At 62.3% G+C, this 22,460-nt stretch overlaps 1 protein-coding gene across 1 annotated transcript; it reads left to right on the plus strand.

Moving 5' to 3' along the window:
• Positions 1-629: 629 nt before the first annotated feature.
• CDK16 (cyclin dependent kinase 16) lies at positions 630-19,809 on the plus strand (the record flags this gene model as incomplete). Its single annotated transcript, XM_074814171.1, is given in 15 exon segments — positions 630-763; positions 2,342-2,452; positions 4,027-4,098; positions 5,473-5,587; positions 5,899-5,993; positions 7,535-7,597; positions 9,324-9,447; positions 11,613-11,733; positions 12,959-13,056; positions 15,631-15,729; positions 16,743-16,792; positions 17,539-17,629; positions 18,587-18,664; positions 18,820-18,867; positions 19,422-19,809. Coding segments are annotated over 14 exon segments (1,289 nt in total), but the record flags the coding sequence as incomplete, so codon positions are not given.
• Positions 19,810-22,460: the final 2,651 nt, after the last annotated feature.

Genomic DNA, 22,460 nt, shown 5'->3' on the forward strand with positions numbered 1-22,460 from the left:
TCCCCCCCGTGTCCCCGTGTCCCCCCAAAATGTCCCCATGTCTGTCCCCCCCCTTGTCCCTCCCGTGTCCCCTATTCCTTTGGGGGGGGGGGGCGGAAATTAGGGGGTCCCTGGGGGTGGGGGGGTGCTGGGGGGGTGATTTGGGGGGCCTGGGGACCTGAGGGGGGGTCGGGGGGGACTTTTGGGGGGACCCTGGAAGATGGGGGGGTCCTTGGGGGGGGGGTTTGGGGGTCCTGGGGGCTGAGGGGCGGTTGGGGGATCTTTGGGGGACCCCTGGGTGTGGGGGGGGCACCTTGGGGGGGGGGGGTTGAGGGGGGATTTTGGGGGGGCCCCTGGGGCTTGGGGGTGGGGGGATCTTTGGGACTGAGGGTGGTCCCTGGGGAGGGGGGGGGGTGTCCTGGGGATTTTGGGGGGGCCCCCTGGGGACACAGCGGGGGGGTCCCCTGGGACAGGGGGGTCCTGAGCACCTCGGGGGGGGGGGGGAAGGGGCTGCCCTGGGGTTTTTGGGGGGGCTCCTCTGAACCTGAGGTGGGTGCTGGAGGGACTTAGAGAGTCCTGAGGGGGAGGTGGGGTTTTGGGGTACCCTGACACTCCCCCCCCCCTCTTTTTTTTGCCCCCCCCCCCCCCAGAGGCAGGGGCGGACGAGGGGCGCATGGGCTCGGACGGGGAGAGCGACCCCCCCTCGGGGACGTCCTCGGAGGAGGTGGCCTCCCCCGTGCGCCTGCGCCTGCGCCAGCACCCGCCTCGCCCCGGCTCCTCCGAGGTGGGGGGGCTCGGGGCAATTTGGGGGGGGGGCACGGGGGGGCCTTTGGAGGGGTCCTGGGGGGGCTTTGGGGGGGCCTTGGGGGCTTCAGAGGGGTCCTGGGGTATTTTGGGGGACCCCTGGGGGCCCTGGGGGGGTCCTGAGGGGTTTTGGGGGGGGCATAGGGGGTCCTGGGAGGCTTCTGAGGGGTCCTGGGGGGGCTTGGGGGGGCCCTGGAGTATTTTGGGGATCCCTGGGGGCCTTGGGGGGTCCTGAGGGGGTCTGGGTGGGATCCTGAGAGGTTTTGGGGGGGCCTTGGGGGCTTCAGAGGGGCCCTGGAGTATTTTGGGGATCCCTGGGGGCCTTGGGGGGGTCCTGAGGGGTTTTGGGGGGGGCATAGGGGGTCCTGGGAGGCTCTGAGGGGTCCTGGGGGGGCTTGGGGGGGCCCTGGAGTATTTTGGGGGATCCCTGGGGGCCTTGGGGGGGTCCTGAGGGGGTCTGGGTGGGATCCTGAGAGGTTTTGGGGGGGCCTTGGGGCTTCAGAGGGGCCCTGGAGTATTTTGGGGGATCCCTGGGGGCCTTGGGGGGTCCTGAGGGGTTTTGGGGGGGGCATAGGGGGTCCTGGGAGGCTTCTGAGGGGTCCTGGGGGGGCTTGGGGGGGCCCTGGAGTATTTTGGGGATCCCTGGGGGCCTTGGGGGCTGCTGGGGGGGTCTGGGTGGGATCCTGAGGGGTTTTTGGGGGGGCCTGGGGGGGCTTCAGAGGGGTCCTGGGTGTTTTGGAAGGGTCCTGGGGGCTTTGGGGGGTCCTGGGGGGGGTTTGGGGTCCGGGGGGGTTTGGGGAGGGGACTTGGGGAGTCCTGGGGTGTTTTGGGGGGGTCCTGGGGGCTTTGGGGGGTCCGGGGGGGCTTTCAAGGGGTTTTGGGTGTCCTGGGGTGTTTTGGGGGGGGTCCTGGGGAGCTTAAGGGGGTTTGGAGGAGTCTTGGGGGGGTTTTGGGGGGTCCTGGGGGCTTTGGGTGGGATGCTGAGGGGTTTTGGGGGGCCTGAGGGGGGCTTCAAAGGGGTCCTGGGGTATTTTGGGGGATCCCTGGGGGCCCTGGGGGGGTCCTGAGGGGCTTTGGGGTGTCGGGGGGGGGTTGGGGGGATCCTGGGGGGCTTTGAGGGCTTTTGGGGGGATCCTGAGGGTTTTGGGGGGGTCCTGGGGGGCTTTGAGGGCTGTTGGGGGGGATCTTGGGGGGTTTGGGGGTCCTGGGTGTGTTTTAGGGGGGGGGTCTGGGGAATTTTGGGGGGTCTTGGGAATTTTTGAGGGAGTTTTGGGGGGTCCTGGGGGGCTTTGGGGGCTCCTGGGGTGTTTTGGGGGGTCCTGGGGGGCTTTGGGGGGCTCCTGGGGTGTTTTGGGGGGGTCCTGGGGGGGCTTTGGGGGGTCCTGGGGTGTTTTGGGGGGGTCCTGGGGGGGCTTTGGGGGGTCCTGGGGTGTTTTGGGGGGGTCCTGGGGGGGCTTTGGGGGGGTCCTGGGGTGTTTTGGGGGGCTCCTGGGGGTCCCCGACAGATTTTGGGGGGTCCCCGGGGGTCACTTGTGTCCCCCCCCCCCCCCCCCCCCAGGACATCAACAAGCGCCTGTCGCTGCCGGCCGACACCCGCCTGCCCGAGGGGGGGCTGGACCGCCTGGGGCTGCCCGGGCCCCTCAGCCGCCGCCTGCGCCGCGTCTCCCTGGTGCGTCCCAGTCTAAACCAGTACAAACCAGTATAAACCGGTATGGACCAGTATAAACCAGTATGGAGCCGTAGCAAGGGGTAGAAAGTAATGGGAACCCCCCCAGGGCCTCCAGTGCCCTGTGGAGGCAGCTCTGAGCTGGTGTCTTTGGTGTGTTTTCTGATGTGTTCCAGTATAAACCAGTATAAACCAATATAACCCAGTAGAAACCAGTATGAATCAGCATAAAGTAGTATGAACCAGTATAGACCAGTATGGACCATAGAAAGGGGTTGGAAGTAATGGGAACCCCCAGGGCCTTCCAGTCCCCTCTGGAGGTAGCTCCTCAGCTGGCACCTGCGCTGCGTCTCCCTGGTGCGTCCCAGTATAAACCAGTATAGACCAGTATAAACCACTATGGACCAGTATAAACCAGTATGGAGCCGTAGGAAGGGCAGAAAGTAATGGGAACCCCCCCAGGGCCTCCCAGTGCCCTGTGGAGGCAGCTCCTCAGCCGGTGTTTTTGCTGTGTTTTTCTGATGTGTTCCAGTATAAACCAGTATAAGCCAGTACAAACCAGTATGAACCAGTATAAGCCACTATAAACCAGTATAGACCAGTATGGATCCATAGCAAGGGGTTGAAGTAATGGGAACACCCCCAGGGCCTCTCAGTCCCCTCTGGAGGCAGCTCCTCAGCTGGCACCTGCGCTGCGTCTCCCTGGTGCGTCCCAGTATAAACCAGTATAGACCAGTATAAACCAGTATGGACTAGTATGGGTAGATAGCGAGGGATAGGAAATAATAGGAACGCCCTCAGGGCCTCTCAGTCCTCTCTGGAGGCAGCTCCTCAGCCGCCGCCTGTGCCGCGTGTCCCTGGTGCATCCCAGTATAAACCAGTACAAACCAGTATAAAGTAGTGTAAACCAGTATGAACCAGTATAAACTAGTATGGCTTAACAGGGAGGTGTAAGAAGTAATTGGAACCCCCCTAGGGCCTCCCAGTGCCCTCTGGAGGCAGCTCCTCAGTGCTGCGTCTTTCTGGTGCGTCCCAGTACAAACCAGTATAAACCAGTATGGACCAGTATGGACCAGTATGGAGTGATATAGAGAGGTAGGAAGTAACAGGAACCCCCCCAGGGCCTCCCAGTCTCCTCTGGAGGCAGCTCCTCAGCCGCTGCCTGTGCTGCATCTCCCTGGTGCGTCCCTGTACAAACCAGTACAAACCAGTACAAACCAGTACAATCCAGTATAAACCAGTATGAACCAGTATGGATTGATAAGCAGAGATAGGAAGTAATGGGAGCCCCCCCTAGGGCCTCCAGTCCACTCCAGAGAGAGCCCCTCAGCTGCCACCTGTGCTGCGCCTCCCTAGTACATCCCAGTATAAACCAGTATAAACCAGTATGGACTTGTAGAGCCCAGTATCACCCCTTGGGGCCTCCCAGTGCTTCCCAGTTGCTCCCAGTCCCCTCCAGCAGCACCCCAGAGCTTTGCTGCGTCCCAGTATGAACCAGTGGGGGGGGTGGGAGGGGCTGGTGCCCACCTCCCAGTGCCTCCCAGTTCTCCCAGTAACCGTGTCCCCCCCTCCCCCAGTCGGAGATCGGCTTCGGGAAGCTGGAGACCTACGTCAAACTGGACAAACTGGAGAGGTGAGGGGCCGGCCCAGTATGGACTGGGAGGGGGCGGGGCCACCGCGTGTCCCCCCTGTGTGTCCCCAGTGTCCCCCCATGTGGCCCCAAAATGACCCTGATGACCCCAAAATGGCCCCCAAATGGCCCCAGGATGTCCCCAAGATGTCCCCAACGTCCCCCCGTGTGTCTCCAGTGGCCCCAAAATGTCCCCAACATCCCCCATGTCCCTGTGTGTCCCCAATGTCCCCCCCAACGTCCCCCACATCCCCGTGTCCCCCCCAATGTCCTTGTCCCCCCCAGTGTCCCCGTTGTCCCCCACATCCCCATGTCCCCCCGATGTCCCCGTGTCCCCCCGATGTCCCCAATGTCCCTGTGTCCCCCCAATGTCCCCAATGTCCCTGTGTCCCCCCATGTCCCAATGTCCCTGTGTCCCTCCATGTCCCCCAATATCTCTGTGTTCCCTGATGGCTGGTGTCCCCATGTGTCCCCGATGTCCCCGATGTGCCTGTGTCCCCCCAATGTCCCCAATGTTGCTGCTGTCCCCTGATGTCCCCATGTCCCCCCAATGTCCCCAATGTCCCCAATATCCTTGTGTCCCCCCAATGTCCTCCTGATGTCCCCAATGTCCCCCATGTTCCTCCGATGTCCCCGTGTCCCCCCCGATGTCCCCAATGTCCCCAATATCCCTGTGTCCCCCCAATGTCCCCCTAATGTCCCCAATGTCCCATGTCCCCCCGATGTCCCCAATGGCCCCAATGTCCCCCGATGTCCCATGTCCCCCGATGTCCCCAAGTCCCCCCCGATGTCCCCAATGTCCCCAATATCCCTGTGTCCCCCCAATGTCCCCCTGATGTCCCCAATGTCCCCATGTCCCCAATGGCCCAATGTCTCCTGATGTCCCCAATGTCCCCATGTCCCCCTGATGTCCCCAATGGCCCCAATGTCCCCAATATCCCTGTGTGTCCCCCAATGTCCCCCTGATGTCCCCAATGTCCCCCCATGTCCCTCCAATGTCCCCATGTCCCCCCAATGTTGCTGTGTCCCCCCAATGTCCCCAAAGTCCCCCAGTGTCCCCACGTCCCCCCAGTGTCCCCTAATGTCCCCGATGTCCCCAATGTCCCCAATGTCCCCGATGTCCCCATGTCCCCCCGATGTCCCCAATGTCCCCCCAATGTCCCCAATGTCCCCATGTCCCCCCGATGTCCCCAATGTCCCCCCAATGTCCCAATGTCCCCAATATCCCTGTGTCCCCCCCAATGTCCCCCTGATGTCCCCTATGTCCCCATGTCCCCCATGTCCCTGATGTCCCCAATGTCCCCCCAATGTCGCTGTGTCCCCCCAATGTCCCCGTGTCCCCCCGATGTCCCCGATGTCCCCCCGATGTCCCCGATGTCCCCGATGTCCCCAGGGCACCTACGCCACCGTCTACAAAGGCCGCAGCAAACTGACCGAGAACTTGGTGGCCCTGAAGGAAATTCGCCTGGAGCACGAGGAGGGGGCCCCGTGCACGGCCATCCGCGAGGGTGAGCTCGCACGAGGGCTTGCACGAGGGCCGGGGGGGTCACGCCGGGGGGACGACGACACCCCGGGGGGTGACAAGTGACACTGGGGGGACACCGAGGGGGTGGCACGAGGGGTTGGGGTGACACCGGAGAGGTTTGGTCGGGGGGGGGGGTGGGGGGGGGTGGGTTGGTTGTGTGCGCTGCCTCGCACGAGGATTTGCACGAGCGGCGTTGAGGCTGGTGGGGTGGCCCCACATGTGGCCCCACGTGTCACACGTGTCCCCAAGTGTCCCCATGTGTCCCCAATCTTGTGTGTCCCCCCCCCCCCCCAGTGTCGCTGCTGCGGGACCTGAAACACGCCAACGTGGTGACGCTGCACGACATCGTCCACACGCCCCAGTGCCTCACCCTCGTCTTTGAGTACCTGGTCAGCACCCCAAAACCCTCCCCTGCACCCCAAAACCCGCCCCTGCACCCCAAAACCCTCCCCTGCACCCCAAAACCCGCCCCTGCACCCCAAAACCCTCCCCTGCACCCCAAAACCCGCCCCTGCACCCCAAAACCCTCCCCTGCACCCCAAAACCTGCCCCTGCACCCCAAAACCCGCACTGCACCCCAAAACCCTCCCCTGCACCCCAAAACCCGCCCCTGCACCCCAAAACCCTCCCCTGCACCCCAAAACCTGCCCTGCATCCAAAACCTGCCCCTGCACCCCTAAACCCGCCCCTGCACCCCAAAATCTTCCCCTGCACCCCAAAACCTGCCCCTGCACCCCAAAAACCTCCCTGCACCCCAAAACCCTCCCCTGCACCCCAAAACCCGCCCCTGCACCCCAAAATCCTCCCCTGCACCCCAAAACTGCCCCTGCACCCCAAAACCCGCCCCTGCACCCCAAAATCCTCCCCTGCACCCCAAAACCTGCCCCTGCACCCCAAAAACCTCCCCTGCACCCCAAAACCCTCCCCTGCACCCCAAAACCCGCCCCTGCACCCCAAAACCCTCCCCTGCACCCCAAAATCCACCCCTGCACCCCAACACCCACCTGTGCACCCCAAAACTCGCCCCTCCTCTCCAAAATCTTCCCCTGCACCCCAAAAGCTGGGCCTGGGACCCCCCCTTTACCCCAAAACCTGCCTCTGGGACCCCCCCGCACCCCAAAATCCTCTCCTGCACCCCAAGATCTTCTCCCACACCCCCAGATCCCCCAAATCATCCTCCGGGGCCCCCAAATCCCTCCCTAGACCCCCCAAATCCCCCCAAATCCCCCCAGACCCCCCCAAATCCCCCAGGGACCCCCCAAATCCCCCAGAGCCACCCCCCACCCCCCTCAGGGACCCCAAAATCCCCCGTGGGCCCCCAAATCCTTCCCCAGCCCCCAAATCCCCCGGGGGACCCCCCCAAATCCCCCAGGCCCCCCCACATCACCCCTGGGTCCCCCAAATCCCTCCCTGGACCCCTCAAATGTCCCCAGAGCCCCCCTAATCCCCCTTGGGGACCCCCAAATCCCCCTCCTGGCCCCCCAAATCCCCCCAGGGACCCCCCAAATCCCCCTCCTGGCCCCCAAATCCCCCAGGGACCCCCCAAATCCGCCGTAGCCCTGCAACCACCCCCCAGACCCCTCCTAACCCCCTCCCCGGGATCCCCCAAATACCCCCCCCAAGGGCTCCTGACTCCCCCCCTGGGACCCCCCAAATCCCCCCAGGGCCCCCCACATCCCCCCTGGGCTCCCCAAATCTCTTCCTGGACACCCCCAAATCCCCCGGAGCCCCTCAATGCCCCCAGGGACCCCAAAATCCCCCGTGGGCCCCCCAAATCCCTCCCCGGACCCTCAAATCCCCCTGAAGCCCCCCTGGGGACCCCCAAATCCCCTGTGGGCCCCCCAAATCCCCTCCAGCTCCCCCCTGAGGACCCCCCTCACCCACCTGCCCCCCCCAATCATCATTATTTTGGGGTTTCCCCCCATTTCAGGACCGGGACCTCAAGCAGTACCTGGACGACTGCGGCAGCGTCATCAGCATCCACAACGTCAGGGTGTGCGAGGGGCGTGCAAGGGGCGTGCGAGGGGCCTGGGGGGGGGTCTGGGGCGTGCAAGGGGCGTGCGAGGGGCGTGCAAGGGGCATGGGGCGGGTCTGGGGCGTGAAGGGGGGGTCTGGGTGTGTGAGGGGCGTGTGAGGGGCATGGGGGGGGGGGGTCTGGGTGTGCGACAGGCACTCAAGGGCCGTGCGAAGGGGGTCTGGGGCGTGCAAGGGGTGTGCAAGGGGTGTGCGAACGGATCCTGGGCGTGCAAGAGGCGTGTAAGGGGTGTGTGAAGGGGTTTGGGGCGTGTGAGGGGCGTGCGAGGGGCGTGCGAAGGGATCCTGGGCGTGCAAGGGGCTTGTGATGGGTGTGTGAGGGGGTCTGGGGCGTGCAAATGGCATGCAAGGGGTGTGCGAAGGGATCCTGGGCGTGCAAGGGGCTTGTAAGAGGTGTGTGAGGGGGTCTGGGGCATGTGAGGGGTGTGCGAGGGGCGTGAGAGGAGTCTGGGATGTGCGAGGGGGTGTGCAAGGGGTGTGTGAAGGGGTCTGGGGCGTGCAAGGGGTGTGTGAGACTTGTGTAAGAGGCGTGGAAGGGGGTCTGGGGCACGCAAGTGGCGTGCAAGGGGTGTGTGAGGAGTGTGTAAGGGGGTCTGGGGCATGCAAGGGGCGTGTGAGGGGCTCCTGGGTGTGCAAGGGACTTGTACGGGGTGTGAGGGGGCCTGGGGCGTGTAACAAGTGTGCGACGAGTGTGCAAGGGGTGTGCGACGAGTGTGCAAGGGGCAGAGGAGGAAGTGTGGGGTCTCGCAGGATGACATGAGGGGTTTGGGGGTGCACAAAGGGGCGTTATCAGTGCGTGGGGACCACGATTGTGCAAGGGGCGTGTGATGAGTGTGCAACGAGTGTGCAAGGGGTGTGCGACGACTGTGCAAGGGAGCAGAGGAGGAAGTGTGGGGTCTCCCAGGGGAACACGAGGGTTTTGGGGCTGCACAAAGGGGCTTTATCGGTGCGTGAGGGCCACAACTGTGTGAGGGGCGTGTGACAAGTGTGTAACAAGTGTGTGAGTGTGCAAGGGGCGTGCAACGAGTGTGCAAGGCAGCAGAGAGGGAAGGGTGGGGTCTCCCAGGAGAACACGAGGGGTTTGGGGCTGCACAAAGGGGTGTTATCGGTGCATGGGGACCATGATAGTGAGAGGGGCGTGCAACGAGCGTGCAAGGGGCGTGCAATGAGCATGCAAGGGGTGTGCGATGAGTGTGCAAAGGTGTAGAGAAGGAAGTGTGGGCTCTCTCCCAGGAGAACAGGAGGGGTTTGGGGCTGCACAAAAGGGTTTTATTGGTGTGTGGGGCCGTGATTGCGCGAGGGGCGTGCGACGAGTGTGCAACGAGTGTACAAGGGGCGTGCAACGAGTGTGCAAAGGGGTAGAGGAGGCAGTGTGGGGTCTCCTAGGAGGACATGAGGGGTTTGGGGGTGCACAAAGGGGCGTTATCGGTGCATGGGGGCCACGATTGTGCGAGGGGCGTGTGATGAGTGTGCGAGAGGCATGCAACGAGTGTGCAAGGGGTGTGCGACGAGTGTGCAAAGGAGTAGAGGAGGAAGCGTGGGGTCTCCCAGGAGGACACGAGGGGTTTGGGGGCGCACAAAGGGGCGTTATCGGTGCATGGGGGCCACGATTGTGCGAGGGGCGTGTGATGAGTGTGCAAGGGGCGTGCAACGAGTGTGCAAGCGGCCATTTTGGGGGGGGGCAGCTCTTCCTCTTCCAGCTGCTGCGGGGTCTGGCCTTCTGCCACCGGCACAAGGTGCTGCACCGCGACCTCAAGCCCCAGAACCTCCTGCTCAGCCGACGGGGGGACCTCAAACTCGCCGATTTTGGTCAGGGGGGGCCCCCGAAACCTCCCCCCCAACCCCCGAACCCCAAAAACCCCCCAAAACCTCCCCCCCACCCCCCGAACCCCCCCAAACCCCCAAAAGACACCTCGGGACCCCCCACCACCCCCCCCCGAGATCTGCCCTGGGAACCCCCAAAACCTCCCCCCCGCTTCCAGAGCACCAGGGTCCCCCAAATCATCACCGCCCCCCCAGCACCCCTAAAATGCCCCGGGGGACCCCAAAAGTCACTCCAGGACCCCCAAAACCCACCCTGGGACCCCCAAAACCTCCCCTGGGACCCCAAAAACTCACCCCAGGACCCCCAAAACCCACCCTGGGACCCAAAAACCCACCCTGGGAACCTAAAAACCTCCTCTGGGACCCCCCAATTCCCCCTAGGACCCCAAAAACCTCTTCTGGGACCCCCAAAACCCACCCTGGGACCCCAAAACCCACCCCGGGACCCCCAAAACCCATCCCGGGACCCCAAAAACTCCCCCCAGGACCCCCAAAACCCACCCTGGGACCCCAAAGCCCACCCTGGGACCCCAAAAACCTCCCTGGGACCCCCAAAACCCACCCTGGGACCCCAAAAACTCACTCCAGGACCCCCAAAACCCACCCTGGGACCCCAACCCCCCCTCCCTGGGACCCCAAAACCCCACCCTGGGACCCTAAAAACCTCCCCTGGGACCCCAAAAACCTCTCCTGGGACCCTCAAAACCCACACTGGGACCCCCAAAACCAACGCTGGGACCCCAAAACCCATGCTGGGACCCCAAAAACTCACCCCAGGGCACCCAAAAACCCACCCTGGGACCCCCAAAATCCACCCTGGGACCCTCAAATCCCCCCTGGGAGCCCCAACCCCCCCCCCAGCTTCCAAAGTACCAGGGTCCCCCACATCATCAACCCCCCCCAGCACCCCAAAAAATGCCCCAGGGGGACCCCAAAACCTACCTGGGTCCCCCAAAACCCACCCTGGGACCCCCAGAGCCCCCCCAAACCCACCCCGAGACCCCCAAAATCCACCCTGGGAACCCCACCTGCCCCCCTTTCAGAGTACCGGGACCTCCCAAATCATCACCCCCACCCCCCCTCACACCCCAAAAATGCCCCAGGGGACCCCAAATCCCACTCCAGGATCCCCAAATCCCACCCTGGGACCCCCAGAGCCCCCCAAAACCCACATGGGGACCCCCCAAACCCACCCTGGGACCCCCAAAGCCTCCCCCACTTCCAGAGCACCAGGGTCCCCCAAATCATCACCCCCCCCCCCAGCACCCCTAAAATGCCCCAGGGGGGCCCCAAAACCCACCCTGAGACCCCCAAAACCCACTCCGGGACCCCCAGAAGTCTCCCCAGGGCACCCAAAACCTCTTGCCCCTCCCGGACCCCCTTGGGGACCCCAATTCCCCCCCGCAGGGACCCCCAGTGCCCCCAGGACCCCAATTCCCACCCCAAGGGACCCCCATTGCCCCCCTGGACCCGAATTTCCCCCCTCAGTGACACCAGTTTGCCCCCCCGGACCCCAATTTCCCCCCCAGGGACCCTGATTTCCCCCCAGGGACCCCATTTCCCCCCCCAAGGACCCCCAATTTCCCCCCCAGGGACCCCCATTGTTTCCCCAGGACCCACTTGGGCACCTGGAATTTTGGCCCCAGGAACCCCAATTTCCCCCCAGGACCCCAATTTCCCCCCCAGGGACCCCCATTATTCCCCCAGGGACCCCATTTGCCCCCTCAGGGACCCCCATTGCCCCCCCAGGGACCCCAATTTCCCCCCAGGGACCCCATTTCCCCCCTCAGGGACCCCCATTGCTTCCCCAGGACCCCCTTGGGCACCTGAATTCCTGCCCCAGGGACCCCCATTGCCCCCCCAGGACCCCAATTTCCCCCCCCCGGGACCCCCATTGCCCCCCCAGGAACCCCAATTCCCCCCTCAGGACCCCAGTTTCCCCCCCCCAGGGACCCCAATTTCCCCCCTCAGAGACCCCCATTGCTTCCCCAGGACCCCCTTGGGCACCCGAATTCCTGCCCTACAAACCCCAATTCCCCCCCAGGACCCCAATTTTGCCCCCCAGGGACCCCATTTGCCCCCCCAGAACCCCCTTGGGGACCCCAATTCCCCCCAGGGCCCCCCCCCAACCCTGTTTTCTGCCCCCCCAGGCTTGGCCCGGGCTAAATCCATCCCGACGAAGACGTACTCTAACGAGGTGGTGACGCTGTGGTACCGCCCCCCCGACATCCTGCTGGGTTCCACCGAGTATTCCACCCAGATCGACATGTGGTGAGCGCACGAGGGCCTTGCACGGGGGCCGGGGGGACTCGCACAAGAACTGGGGGGGCTCACATGAGTCCTGGGGGGGCTCACACGGGAGGTGGGGGGGAGCCCAGGGTTCTTGCACGGGGACTGCGGGTTCCTACGTGGCTCCAGAAGGGGTTTTGTGGGGGTCTCTTGCACGAGGGTTTTGCACAAGGGCCCATGGGGTTCACGCGAGGGCTGGGGGAGTCTTGCACGGGGGCTGGGGGCTGGCCCAGGGTTCTTGCACGGGGACTGCGGGTTCCTACGTGGCTCCAGAGGGGGTTTGGTGAGGGTCTCTTGCACGAGAGTTTTTCACGAGGGTCGGGGGGGCTTGCACAAGGGCGGGGGGAGGCTTGCACAGGGGCTTGGAAGGGGTTCAGGGTTCTTGCACGGGGACTGTGGGTTTCTACGTGGGTCCAGAAGGGGTTTTGTGGGGGTCTCTTGCACAAGGGTTTTGCACGAGGGCCCACGGGGTTCACGCGAGGGCTGGGGGAGTCTTGCACGGGGGCTGGGGAGCAGCCCAGGGTTCTTGCACGGGGACTGCGTGTTCCTACGTGGCTCCAGAGGGGGTTTAGTGGGGGTCTCTTTGCACGAGGTTTTCACACGAGGGCCGGGGGGGCTCACACGAGGGCTAGGAGGGGGAGACAGGATTCTTGCACGGGGACTGCGGGTTCCTACATGGCTCCAGAGGCGTTTGGTGGGGACGTCTTGCACGAGGATTTCGCACGAGGGCTGGGGGGGGCTTGCACAAGGGCTGGGGGGGGGACTTGCACGGGGGCTGGGGGGCGGGTCCAGGATTCTTGCACGGGGACTGCAGGTTCCTACATGGCTCCAGAGGGGGTTTGGTAGGGGTCTCTTGCACGAGGGTTTTGCACGAGGGCCAGGGGGGGCTTGCATGAGGGCTGGGGGGGTCTTGCACGAGGGCCGGGGGGCGGTCCAGGGTTCTTGCACGGGGACTGCGGGTTCTTACGCGGCTCCAGAAGGGGTTTGGTGGTGATCTCTTGCACGAGGGTTTCGCACGAGGACTGAGGGGGCTCGCACGAGGACGGGGACGGGGGCAGTGAGCCAGCCCGGGGGGGTCTTGCACGAGGATCAGGAGCCCTTGTCCACCTGCGGGGGGTGGGGGTGGGGTGGGCGTGTCTCGCACGAGGGTCTTGGGCCTTGCACGAGGATCGTGAGCCTCGCACGAGGGCCTGGCACGGTGCCGCAGGGGCGTGGGCTGCATCTTCTCGGAGATGGTGACGGGGCGGCCGCTGTTCCCCGGCTCCACCGTGGAGGAGCAGCTGCACTTCATCTTCCGCCTGCTCGGTACGGGGCAAAAACCGGCGGTTTTGGGCAAATTTGGGGGCTTTGGGGAAATCTGGGGGATTTGGGGCAAATTTGGGAGGAATTTGGGGGAAATTTGGGGGATTTGGTGTAAATTTTGGGTTTGGGGGGTTTGGGGGAAATTTGGGGGATTTGGGGGAAATTTGGGGGATTAGGGTCAAATTTGGGAGGGATTTGGGGGGGTTTGGGGTAAATTTGGGGGGATTTGGGGCAAATTTTGGGTTTGGGGGATTTGGGTCAAATTTGGGAGGAATTTGGGGAAATTTGAGGGATTTGCGTCAAATTTGGGGGGTTTGGGGGAAATTTGGGGGATTTGGGTCAAATTTGGGGGGTTTGGGGTAAATTTGAGGGATTTGGGGCAAATTTTGAGAGGTGTGGGGTAAATTTGGGGGATTTGGGTCAAATTTGGCATTGGGGTTTGGGGGAAATTTTGGGTTTGGGGGAAATTTGTGAGATTTGTGTCAAATTTGGGAGGAATTTGGGGTAAATTTGGGGGATTTGGGTCAAATTTGGGGGGGTTGGGGTAAATTTCGGGGATTTGGGTCAAATTTGGGGGGGTTGGGGTAAATTTCGGGATTTGGGTCAAATTTGGGGGGGTTGGGGGAAATTTTGGGGGTTTGGGGGAAATTTTGGGTTTGAGGGGTTTGAGGGAAATTTGGGGGATTTGAGTCAAATTTGGGAGGGATTTGGGGTAAATTTGGGGGGTTTGGGGGAAATTTGAGGGATTTGGGTCAAATTTGGGAGGGATTTGGGGGAAATTTGGGGGATTTTGGGCAAATTTGGGAGGGGTTTGGGGGAAATTTGGGGGATTTGGGTCAAATTTGGGGGGTTTGGGGAAAATTTGGGGGATTTGGGTCAAATTTGGGAGGCATTTGGGGGATTTGGGGCAAATTTTGGATTTGGGGTTTTGGGGGAAATTTGGGGTATTTGGGTCAAATTTGGGGGATTTGGGGAGTTGGGAAATTTGGGGGAGTTGCGGCAAATTTTGGGGAGTTTGGGGGAAATTGGGATTTTGGGCAAATTTTGGGAGGTGTGGGGAAATTTGAGGGATTTTGGGCAAATTTGGGAGGGAGTTGGGGGATTTGGAGGAAATTTGGGGAATTTGGAGCAAATTTAGGGGTTTAGGGAAATGCAGGAGGTTTGGGGGAGATCTGGGGGTTTGGGGAAATTTGGGTGGAATTTGGGAAACTTGGTGGATTTGGGGCAAATTTGGGGGGAATTTGGGGGGTTTGGGGGAAATTCAGGAGGTTTGGAGGGAATTTGGGGAGTTGGAAATTCTGGGGGATTTGGGGCGAATTTGGGGGGCTTGGGGAAAATTGAGATTTTTGGCAAATTTGGAGGCGTTGGAGAAAATTCTGGGGATTATGGACAAATGTGGGGGGAGTTTGGGAGTTTGGGGGGAAATTAGGATATTTGGGGCAAATTAAAGGGTTTTTAAGGCAAATCAAAAGTTTGAGTTCAATAAGGGAGATTTGGGGCAAATTAAAGGGCTTTTGGGGCAAAATAAAGGGATTTGGGGTAAACTAAAGGGTTTTTAGGGCAAATAAAGAGGTTTTGGTTCAATAAGGGGAATTGGGGCAAATCAAAGGGTTTTTGGTGAAATAAAAAGCTTGAGGTAAAATAAAGGGGATTTGGGGCAAATTAAAGGACTTTTAGGGCAAATAAATATATTTTGGGCTCAATAAGGGGGATTTGGGGCAAATTTAAGGGCATTTGGGGCAAATTTAAGGGCATTTGGGGCAAACTGGAGGGCTTTTAGAGCAAATAAGTTTGGGCTCAATAAGTGGGATTTGGGGCAAATTGAAGGGCTTTTGGGGCAAAATAAAGGGATTTGGGGCAAATTAAAGGGTTTTGAGGGAAATAAAAAGCTTGAGGCAAAATAAAGGGGGATTTGGGGCCAATTAAAGGGCTTTTAGGGTAAATATATTTAGGTGCAATAAGGGGGATTTGGGGCAAATTAAAGGGCTTTTGGGGCAAAGTAAAGGGGGATTTGGGGCAAATTAAAGGAGTTTTGGGGCAAATAAAAAGAGTTTGGGCTCAATAAATGGGATTTGGGGCAAATTAAAGGAGTTTTGGGGCAAATCAAATGAGTTTGGGCTTAATAAGCGGGATTTGGGGCAAATTAAAAGGTTTTTGGGCAAAATAAAGGGTTTTTAGTGAAATAAGCTTGAGGCAAAAGAAAGGGAGATTTGGGGCAAATTAAAGGGCTTTTAGAGCAAATAAATATATTTTGGTTTCAGTACGGGGGATTTGGGGGAAATGAAAGGACTTTTGGGGGCAAATCAAAAGAGTTTGGGCTCAATAAGGGGATTTGGGGCAAATTAAAGGAGATTTGGGGCAAATTAAAGGCTTTTGGGGCCATTTGGGGTGTCCGTGGGAGTTGGGGGGCTCTTGGGGGGTGTCTGGATTTGGGGGGGGCACTGGGGGCGTTGGGGTGTCCCTGGGGGGGCTCAGGGAGCCCTGGGGGGGGCCGGCGGGACTCGGGGGTCCCGGGGGGTTTGGGGTGACCCCCCCCCCCCCCCTCACCCCCCCCGACCCCCCCCCCCTTGTCCCCAGGGACCCCGACGGAGGAGACGTGGCCGGGGATCGGGGCCAACGCCGAGTTCCGCGCCCACAAGTACCCCCCGTACCCCCCCGAGGGGCTGCTGCGCCACGCCCCCACGGTCTGACCCACGGCGGGGGGGCGAGGGGGGGACCCCAAAACTGGGGGGGCTGCCCCACGGTCTGACCCACGGCGGGGGGGGGACCCCGACACTGGGGGGGGGGCTGCCCCACGGTCTGACCCACGGCGGGGGGGGGACCCCGACACTGGGGGGACTGCCCCACGGTCTGACCCCACGGCGGGGGGGGGCGAGGGGGGGACCCCAAAACTGGGGGGGCTGCCCCACAGTCTGACCCACGGCGGGGGGGGGGCGAGGGGGGGACCCCAAAACTGGGGGGGGCTGCCCCACGGTCTGACCCACGGCAGGGGGGGGGCGAGGGGGGGACCCCAAAACTGGGGGGGCTGCCCCACGGTCTGACCCACGGCGGGGGGGCGAGGGGGGGACCCCAAAACTGGGGGGGGCTGCCCACGGTCTGACCCACGGCAGGGGGGGGCGAGGGGGGGACCCCAAAACTGGGGGGGGGGGGCTGCCCCACGGTCTGACCCACGGTGGGGGGGGACCCCGACACTGGGGGGGGCTGCCCCACGGGTCTGACCCACGGCGGGGGGGCGAGGGGGGGACCCCAAAACTGGGGGGGGCTGCCCCACGGTCTGACCCATGGTGGGGGGGCGAGGGGGGGGACCCCAACACTGGGGGGGGGCTGCCCCACGGTCTGACCCACGGCGGGGGGGGGCGAGGGGGGGACCCCAAAACTGGGGGGGCTGCCCCACGGTCTGACCCACGGCGGGGGGGGACCCCGACACTGGGGGGGCTGCCCCACGGTCTGACCCACGGCGGGGGGGGGCGAGGGGGGGACCCCGACACTGGGGGGGGCTGCCCCATGGTCTGACCCACGGCGGGGGGGCGAGGGGGGGACCCCAAAACTGGGGGGGCTGCCCCACGGTCTGACCCACGGTGGGGGGGGGGGGGACCCCGATGTGGGGGGGGGGCTGCCCCATGGCTCTGCCCCATGACAGGGGGGGGGGGGGCAAGGGGGGGACCTGACCCCCCCCCCCCCGACCCCCCCCCCCAGGCTGGACCCCGACGGCGCCGACCTGCTGGGGCAGCTGCTGCAGGTGAGGGGGGGGCGGCCACGCCCCTTAATTTGCCCCAAATCCCCCTTATTTTGCCCCAAAATCTTACTTGCCCTAAAAGCCCTTTATTTGCCCCAAATCCCCCTTATTTTGCCCCAAAATCTTATTTGCTCCAAAGCCTTTTAATTTGCCCCAAATCCCCCTTATTTTGCCCCAAATTCTTATTTGCCCCCAAAGCCCTTTAATTTGCCCCAAATTCTTTTTATTTGCCCCAAAAGCCTTTTATTTGCCCCAAATCCCCCTTATTTTGCCCCAAATTCTTATTTGCCCCAAAGCCCTTTAATTTGCCCCAAATTCTTTTTATTTGCCCCCAAAGCCCTTCAATTTGCCCCAAATCCCCCTTATTGAGCCCAAACTCTCTTCATTTGCCCCAAAAGCCCTTTATTTGCCCCAAATCCCCCTTATTTTGCCCCAAATTCTTATTTGCCCCCAAAGCCTTTTAATTTGCCCAAATTCTTTTTATTTGCCCTAAAAGCCCTTAATTTGCCCCAAATTCCCCTTATTTTGCCCCAAATTCTTTTATTTGCCCCCAAAGCCCTTCAATTTGCCCCAAATCCCCCTTATTGAGCCCAAACTCTCTTCATTTGCCCCAAAAGCCCTTTATTTGCCCCAAATCCCCCAGAGGTGTCTCCCTCCCTGCGGGGGGGAGGGATTGGCGGGGCCACGCCCACACGAGGGGGGGCGTGGCCTTGCGCTGGTGGGCGTGGCCTGACGGGGGGGCGGGTCAGTTCGAGGGGCGGCGGCGGCTCCCGGCGGCCGAGGCCATGGGCCACCCCTTCTTCGCCTGCCTGGGCCCCCGCGTGGCCACCCTGCCCGACAGTGAGTGGGCGGGGCCTCGGGGAGGGGGCGGGGCCTCGGGGGAGGGGGCGGGGCCTCGGGCGGTGGGGGGTGGAGCTCCCGGGGACGGGGCTTGAAAGGGGCGTAGCTTGGGGAGTGGGCGGGGCTTAGGGGCGGATGGGAGGGTCTGGAGTGGGCGGGGCTTGGAGTGGGCGGGGCTTAGGGGCGGGCGGGTTTGGAGTGGGCGGGGCTTGGAGTGGGCGGGGCTTAGGGGCGGACGGGAGGGTCTGGAGTGGGTGGGGCTTGGAGTGGGCGGGGCTTGGGGCGGGCGGGTTTGGAGTGGGCGGGGCTTGGGGCGGACGGGAGGGTCTGGAGTGGGTGGGGCTTGGAGTGGGCGGGGCTTAGGGGCGGGCGGGAGGGTTTGGAGGGGGCGGGGCTTGGGGAGGGGCCTTTTCAGGGGAGGGACTTGGGATTGGTGGGGTTAAATCTGGGGGCGGGGCTTGGGGCGGGGCCTTTCCAGGGCAGGGCTTGGGATTGGGTGGAGCTAAAGCTGGGGGCGGGGCATTTCAAGGGGCGGGGCTCGGGATTGGGTGGAGCTAAAGCTGGGGGGCGGGGCCTTTCAAGGGGCGTGGCTTGGGAATTGGGTGGCGCTACAGCTGGGGGTGGGGCTTGGAGTGGGTGGAGCTAAACTGGTGGGCGGGGCCTTTATGGGGCGGGGGCTTGTGAGTGGCATCTTGGAAGGGCGGGATTTCACCGGGGGGGGGGGGGGGGGGGGGGGGGGGGAAGGAGCCTATTGGTGGGTGTGGGTGGGAGGGGCTCTAGGGGCGGGGCTTAGCTGCGGGTGGGCGGGGCTTTAGGGGGACATGTGGTTGGCTGTGGGCGGAGTTATGCAAATACACGGGGCGTGGCCATGGGGATTGGGCTCTGGGCGTGGCCACGCCCCCTTTTGGGCATGGCCACGCCCCCTGACGCCAGGCCACGCCCCCCCCCCCCCCCCAGCCACCTCCATCTTCGCGCTGAAGGAGATCCAGCTGCAGAAGGAGCCGGGGCTGCGCTCGGCCTCCCTGCCCCCCCCCGGTCTGCACCCCAACATCCGGGGACCCCCCAAATCTGGGGACACCCCCCCCAAAATCTGGGGACCCCTTGGGGGTCCCCCCCCCAAGTTTTGGGGGTCTCCACCTGACCCCCACCCCCCCCCCCCCCCCCCCCCCCCCCCTTTTTTCCCCCCACAGGTTCTTCCGCTTTTCGGGTGCTTGATACCGAGTTCTGACGCCGGGCAGGTAGGACCCCCCAAAAATCGGGGTGACCCCCCCCCAAAAAAAATCAGGGGGAACCCCCCAAAATGGGTGACCCCCCCCCAAATCGATTCCCCCTGCAAAACCGGGGTTCAGCTCACCCCAAAAAAGGAGAATATTCCCCAAAATACGGGGAATACCCCTGAAAATGAGCCACCCCCCCCCCAAAAAATGGGGGAACCCCGAAACGGGGGACCCCTAAAATTTTTGGGGAGCCCCCTAGAAATGGGAAGTAGGGGTCAGCACCCCCAAAATAGGGGTTGTCCTAAAATGGGGATCCTGCCCTTCAATGGGGGGGACCCCCCCAAAGTTTAGAGGGGACCCCCCCAAAGTTTAGAGGCCCCCCAATACGGGTCCCCCCCAAATCTGGGGCTCGGGGACCCCTCCCCTCTTAGAAGAGCCCCCCCCCCCCGAATGGGCGACACCCCAAAAACAGGGGTCGCCCCTAAAATGAGCCCTGACAAGTGGGGGTCAGTTTGGGGGGGGGGGGGGGATCCAATTTTGGGGGCCCCCCCTGTAACCTTTTCCTCTCCCCACAGCCCCACGGACTGCTGCTGCAACCCCCCCCCCCCCCGCCCCACCCTGGGACCCCCCCAAAATTTGGGGGGGGAGGGGGGGCACCCCACAACTGGGGGAGGCTCCTCTAAAACTTTGGGGGGGGGTACACCAAAACGGGGGGAGGGGGCGCACCCCGAAACTATGGGGGGGGCCCCTTCGAACTGTAACTCTGGCCCCCCCCCGTGTCCCTCCCCCCGCCCCGTCGAAGAGCCGCTGCTGGATTTGGGGGGGGGGGTGTCACGTGGGAACCCCCCCCCCCCCATTGTGGGGGACCCCCCCAATTTTTTGGGGGTGTTCCCTCCATTTTGGGGGTTCCTCCCCCCACGATTTACTTGGAATTTTATTTTTTCAAGGCAATATTATAAATAAGAGTCTATATGGGGCCCCTCCCCCCCCCCCCCCGCAGGGGCGGGGCTTAGGAGGGGGCGGGGCCACCTTGGGGTGGGTGGGGGGTGGGTGTGGGGAGTGGCGGTGCCCTTCTGAGCTTACTCCGAGGTTACTCCTACTTTACTCCGGGGTTACTCGGACCTTACGCGGGGTTTCATCACCCCCCCCCTCCGTTGGGGGGGGGGGGGCCCTGAGGTGGGGGGAGCTTACTCCGAGGTTACTCTCGCTTTACTCCAGGGTTACTCCACGGTTACTCAGGCCCAACTCCCCTCCTTTACTCCAAGGCAGCTCAGGCCAAGGTCTGCGGCCGCTGCTGCCCTACTCCAGCCTTACTTCCCGGCTACTCAGCCCCTACTCACTCACTACTCCAACATTAGTGGGCTCCTACTCCTTGGTTACTCAGACACTACTCAGCAGGGGGCTGCACTCCCTCCCCCTAATCCTGGGTTAGTCAGCTCTTATTTTGAGGTTACTCGGTACTTTACTCCTAGTCAGAACTTACTCCAGGGTTACTTGGGGGGGCGGGGTTCTTATTTTGAGTTTACTCAGCTTGTACTCTGAGGTTACTTGGTACTTTACTCCTACCCAGAGGTTATTCCAGGGTTAATCATAGGGGTTTTTACTCTGGGCTTACTCAGCTCTTATTTCAGGGCTGTTTGGTACTTTATTGCTACTCACACCTTACTCCAGGGTTACTCCGCGTGGTTCCTTCTCCACCCCCTGCCCTTGCCTTTATTCCGCTCTTTGCGGCAGAACTACTCAGCCCTTCCTCAGAAGTTACGTGCTTGCTCCTCCATCGCTGCCCGGCTCCTCGGTGCAGCCACCCAGCCCTTACTCAGAGGTTACTCAGCCCTTACTCAGCGCCTTCCGCTCCTCAGCTCTCCCTATTTAATGCTTTAATCCCAGCTGATCCCTTTGTCAAAGCCCTACTCCAGTGTTACACAAATTTTGGTCTGCCCCCCCCTCTTCCTCAGAGGTTACTCAGAAGTTACTAAGGCCTTAGTGGGCCAGCCCAGTTTAACCCCCACATGGCAGCTTTTGGGGTTAAACGGCGGCGCCTTCTTTGCTACTCAGCCTTTACTCAGAGGCTACAAAGCCCCTTTTCTGCTCCTTCGCCCCACCTCATGCTACTTACTCAGAGGTTACTCAGGTGACCTGTGCCATGTCTTTACTCAGAGGTTACTCGGCCTCAGCTCTGGTGTCTCCTGCTCTCCCCACTCTTCCAAGCCCTTTCTCCAAGGATACTCAATGGATACACCCACTTGGCTGCTCGCCATAGTGTTACTTATCCTTTACTCTGAGGTTACTCCACTTCCAGCCCGTCTTCTGGGGTTCACAGCTGTTACTCCAAGGTTACTCAGCCCTTGCTATAGCCTGATATCTTGAAGCTATTGGACATTTGTTACGCTGAAGTTACTCAGCTGCTACTACAGGTCACAACCTACAATGAGGTTGCTAAAGCTTCCCAGTACACTGGGAGGGCTGGAGTACTCCTTACTCCACAGATGCTCAGCCCTTACTCCAGGGTTACTACGTACCCCATGGCCACACAAGGCCAACCCTCTCTCTCTCTGAAGTTACTCACCCCTCCCACCAACCCCACCCAGCCACCTCCGGGGTTACCTAATCCCCCCCGTCCCAGGGGCTACTCACACGTTACTCCAGGGTTACTCACGCTTTACGCGAAGGTGACCCTTTACTCCAGGGTTACTGACATGTCACCCCAAGGCTACGCACTCCTCGGGGGTTACAAGCGCTTTACACGGGCTCACGCAACACACCAGGGTTACTCCGGGTTTACTCACACTTTACTCCGGGTTTACTCACACTTAACTCCGAGGTTACTCACACTTTACTCCGAGGTTACTCACACCTCGCTCAGCCCATTTTCCACCCTCCCGGCGCGTCCAGCGTTGCTCAGGATTGGCCCCCTTCCGCCCCACCCCCCCATACGTACCGTGCGTGTATATATGTATATAAGGGGGCGGGACTTTTTTTAATATATGCAGCATGAGGTGTAGGCTCGGCCCCGCCCCCCGCGGCCCCTATAGCGCCCATGGGGGGGGGGCGTAGAGCCTCTATAGTGCCTGGGGGGGTGGGGGGGGGGGGGGGGGTGGGGGGCTGAGCCGCCACTATAGCCCCCCCCCCCCTCCCCCGTGAGGGGCCGTATGGACTCTATAGGGGGCTGCGTGCACTCGGGGGGACACACACCCCCTATGGATGAGGGGCGCCCGGTGGGGGAGGGGGGGTGGGGGAGGGGGGGAACGTATAGCCCCTATGCTGTCCTGAGGGATTGTCCTATGCTGGGGAGGGGGTGGAGGGGGGGGGGGGTGTTGGTGCTATAATGCCCCGCTCGGGGTCCCCTATAGCACCTATAATGTCCTCGGGCGGGGTCCCTGTGGCCCCTGGAGGGTCAGGGGGGGATCTATAGGGTCTCTATAGGGTGGAAGGGGGGATCTATAGGGTCCCTAGAGGGGGGTGTTGGGGAGGGGGGGGGATGCGGAGCCCACATGGGAGCCTGTGTGGGGATCTGTAGGGTCTCTATAGGGTGTCTATAGGGTGAAGAGGGACCCTATAGCCCCTATGGGGGGGTTTGGGGGTGGGGATGCAGAGACCCCATATGGGAGCCCATA

This window comes from Strix aluco, unplaced genomic scaffold (genome assembly GCF_031877795.1).
Source record: "Strix aluco isolate bStrAlu1 unplaced genomic scaffold, bStrAlu1.hap1 H_2, whole genome shotgun sequence".
Lineage (NCBI taxonomy): Eukaryota > Metazoa > Chordata > Aves > Strigiformes > Strigidae > Strix > Strix aluco.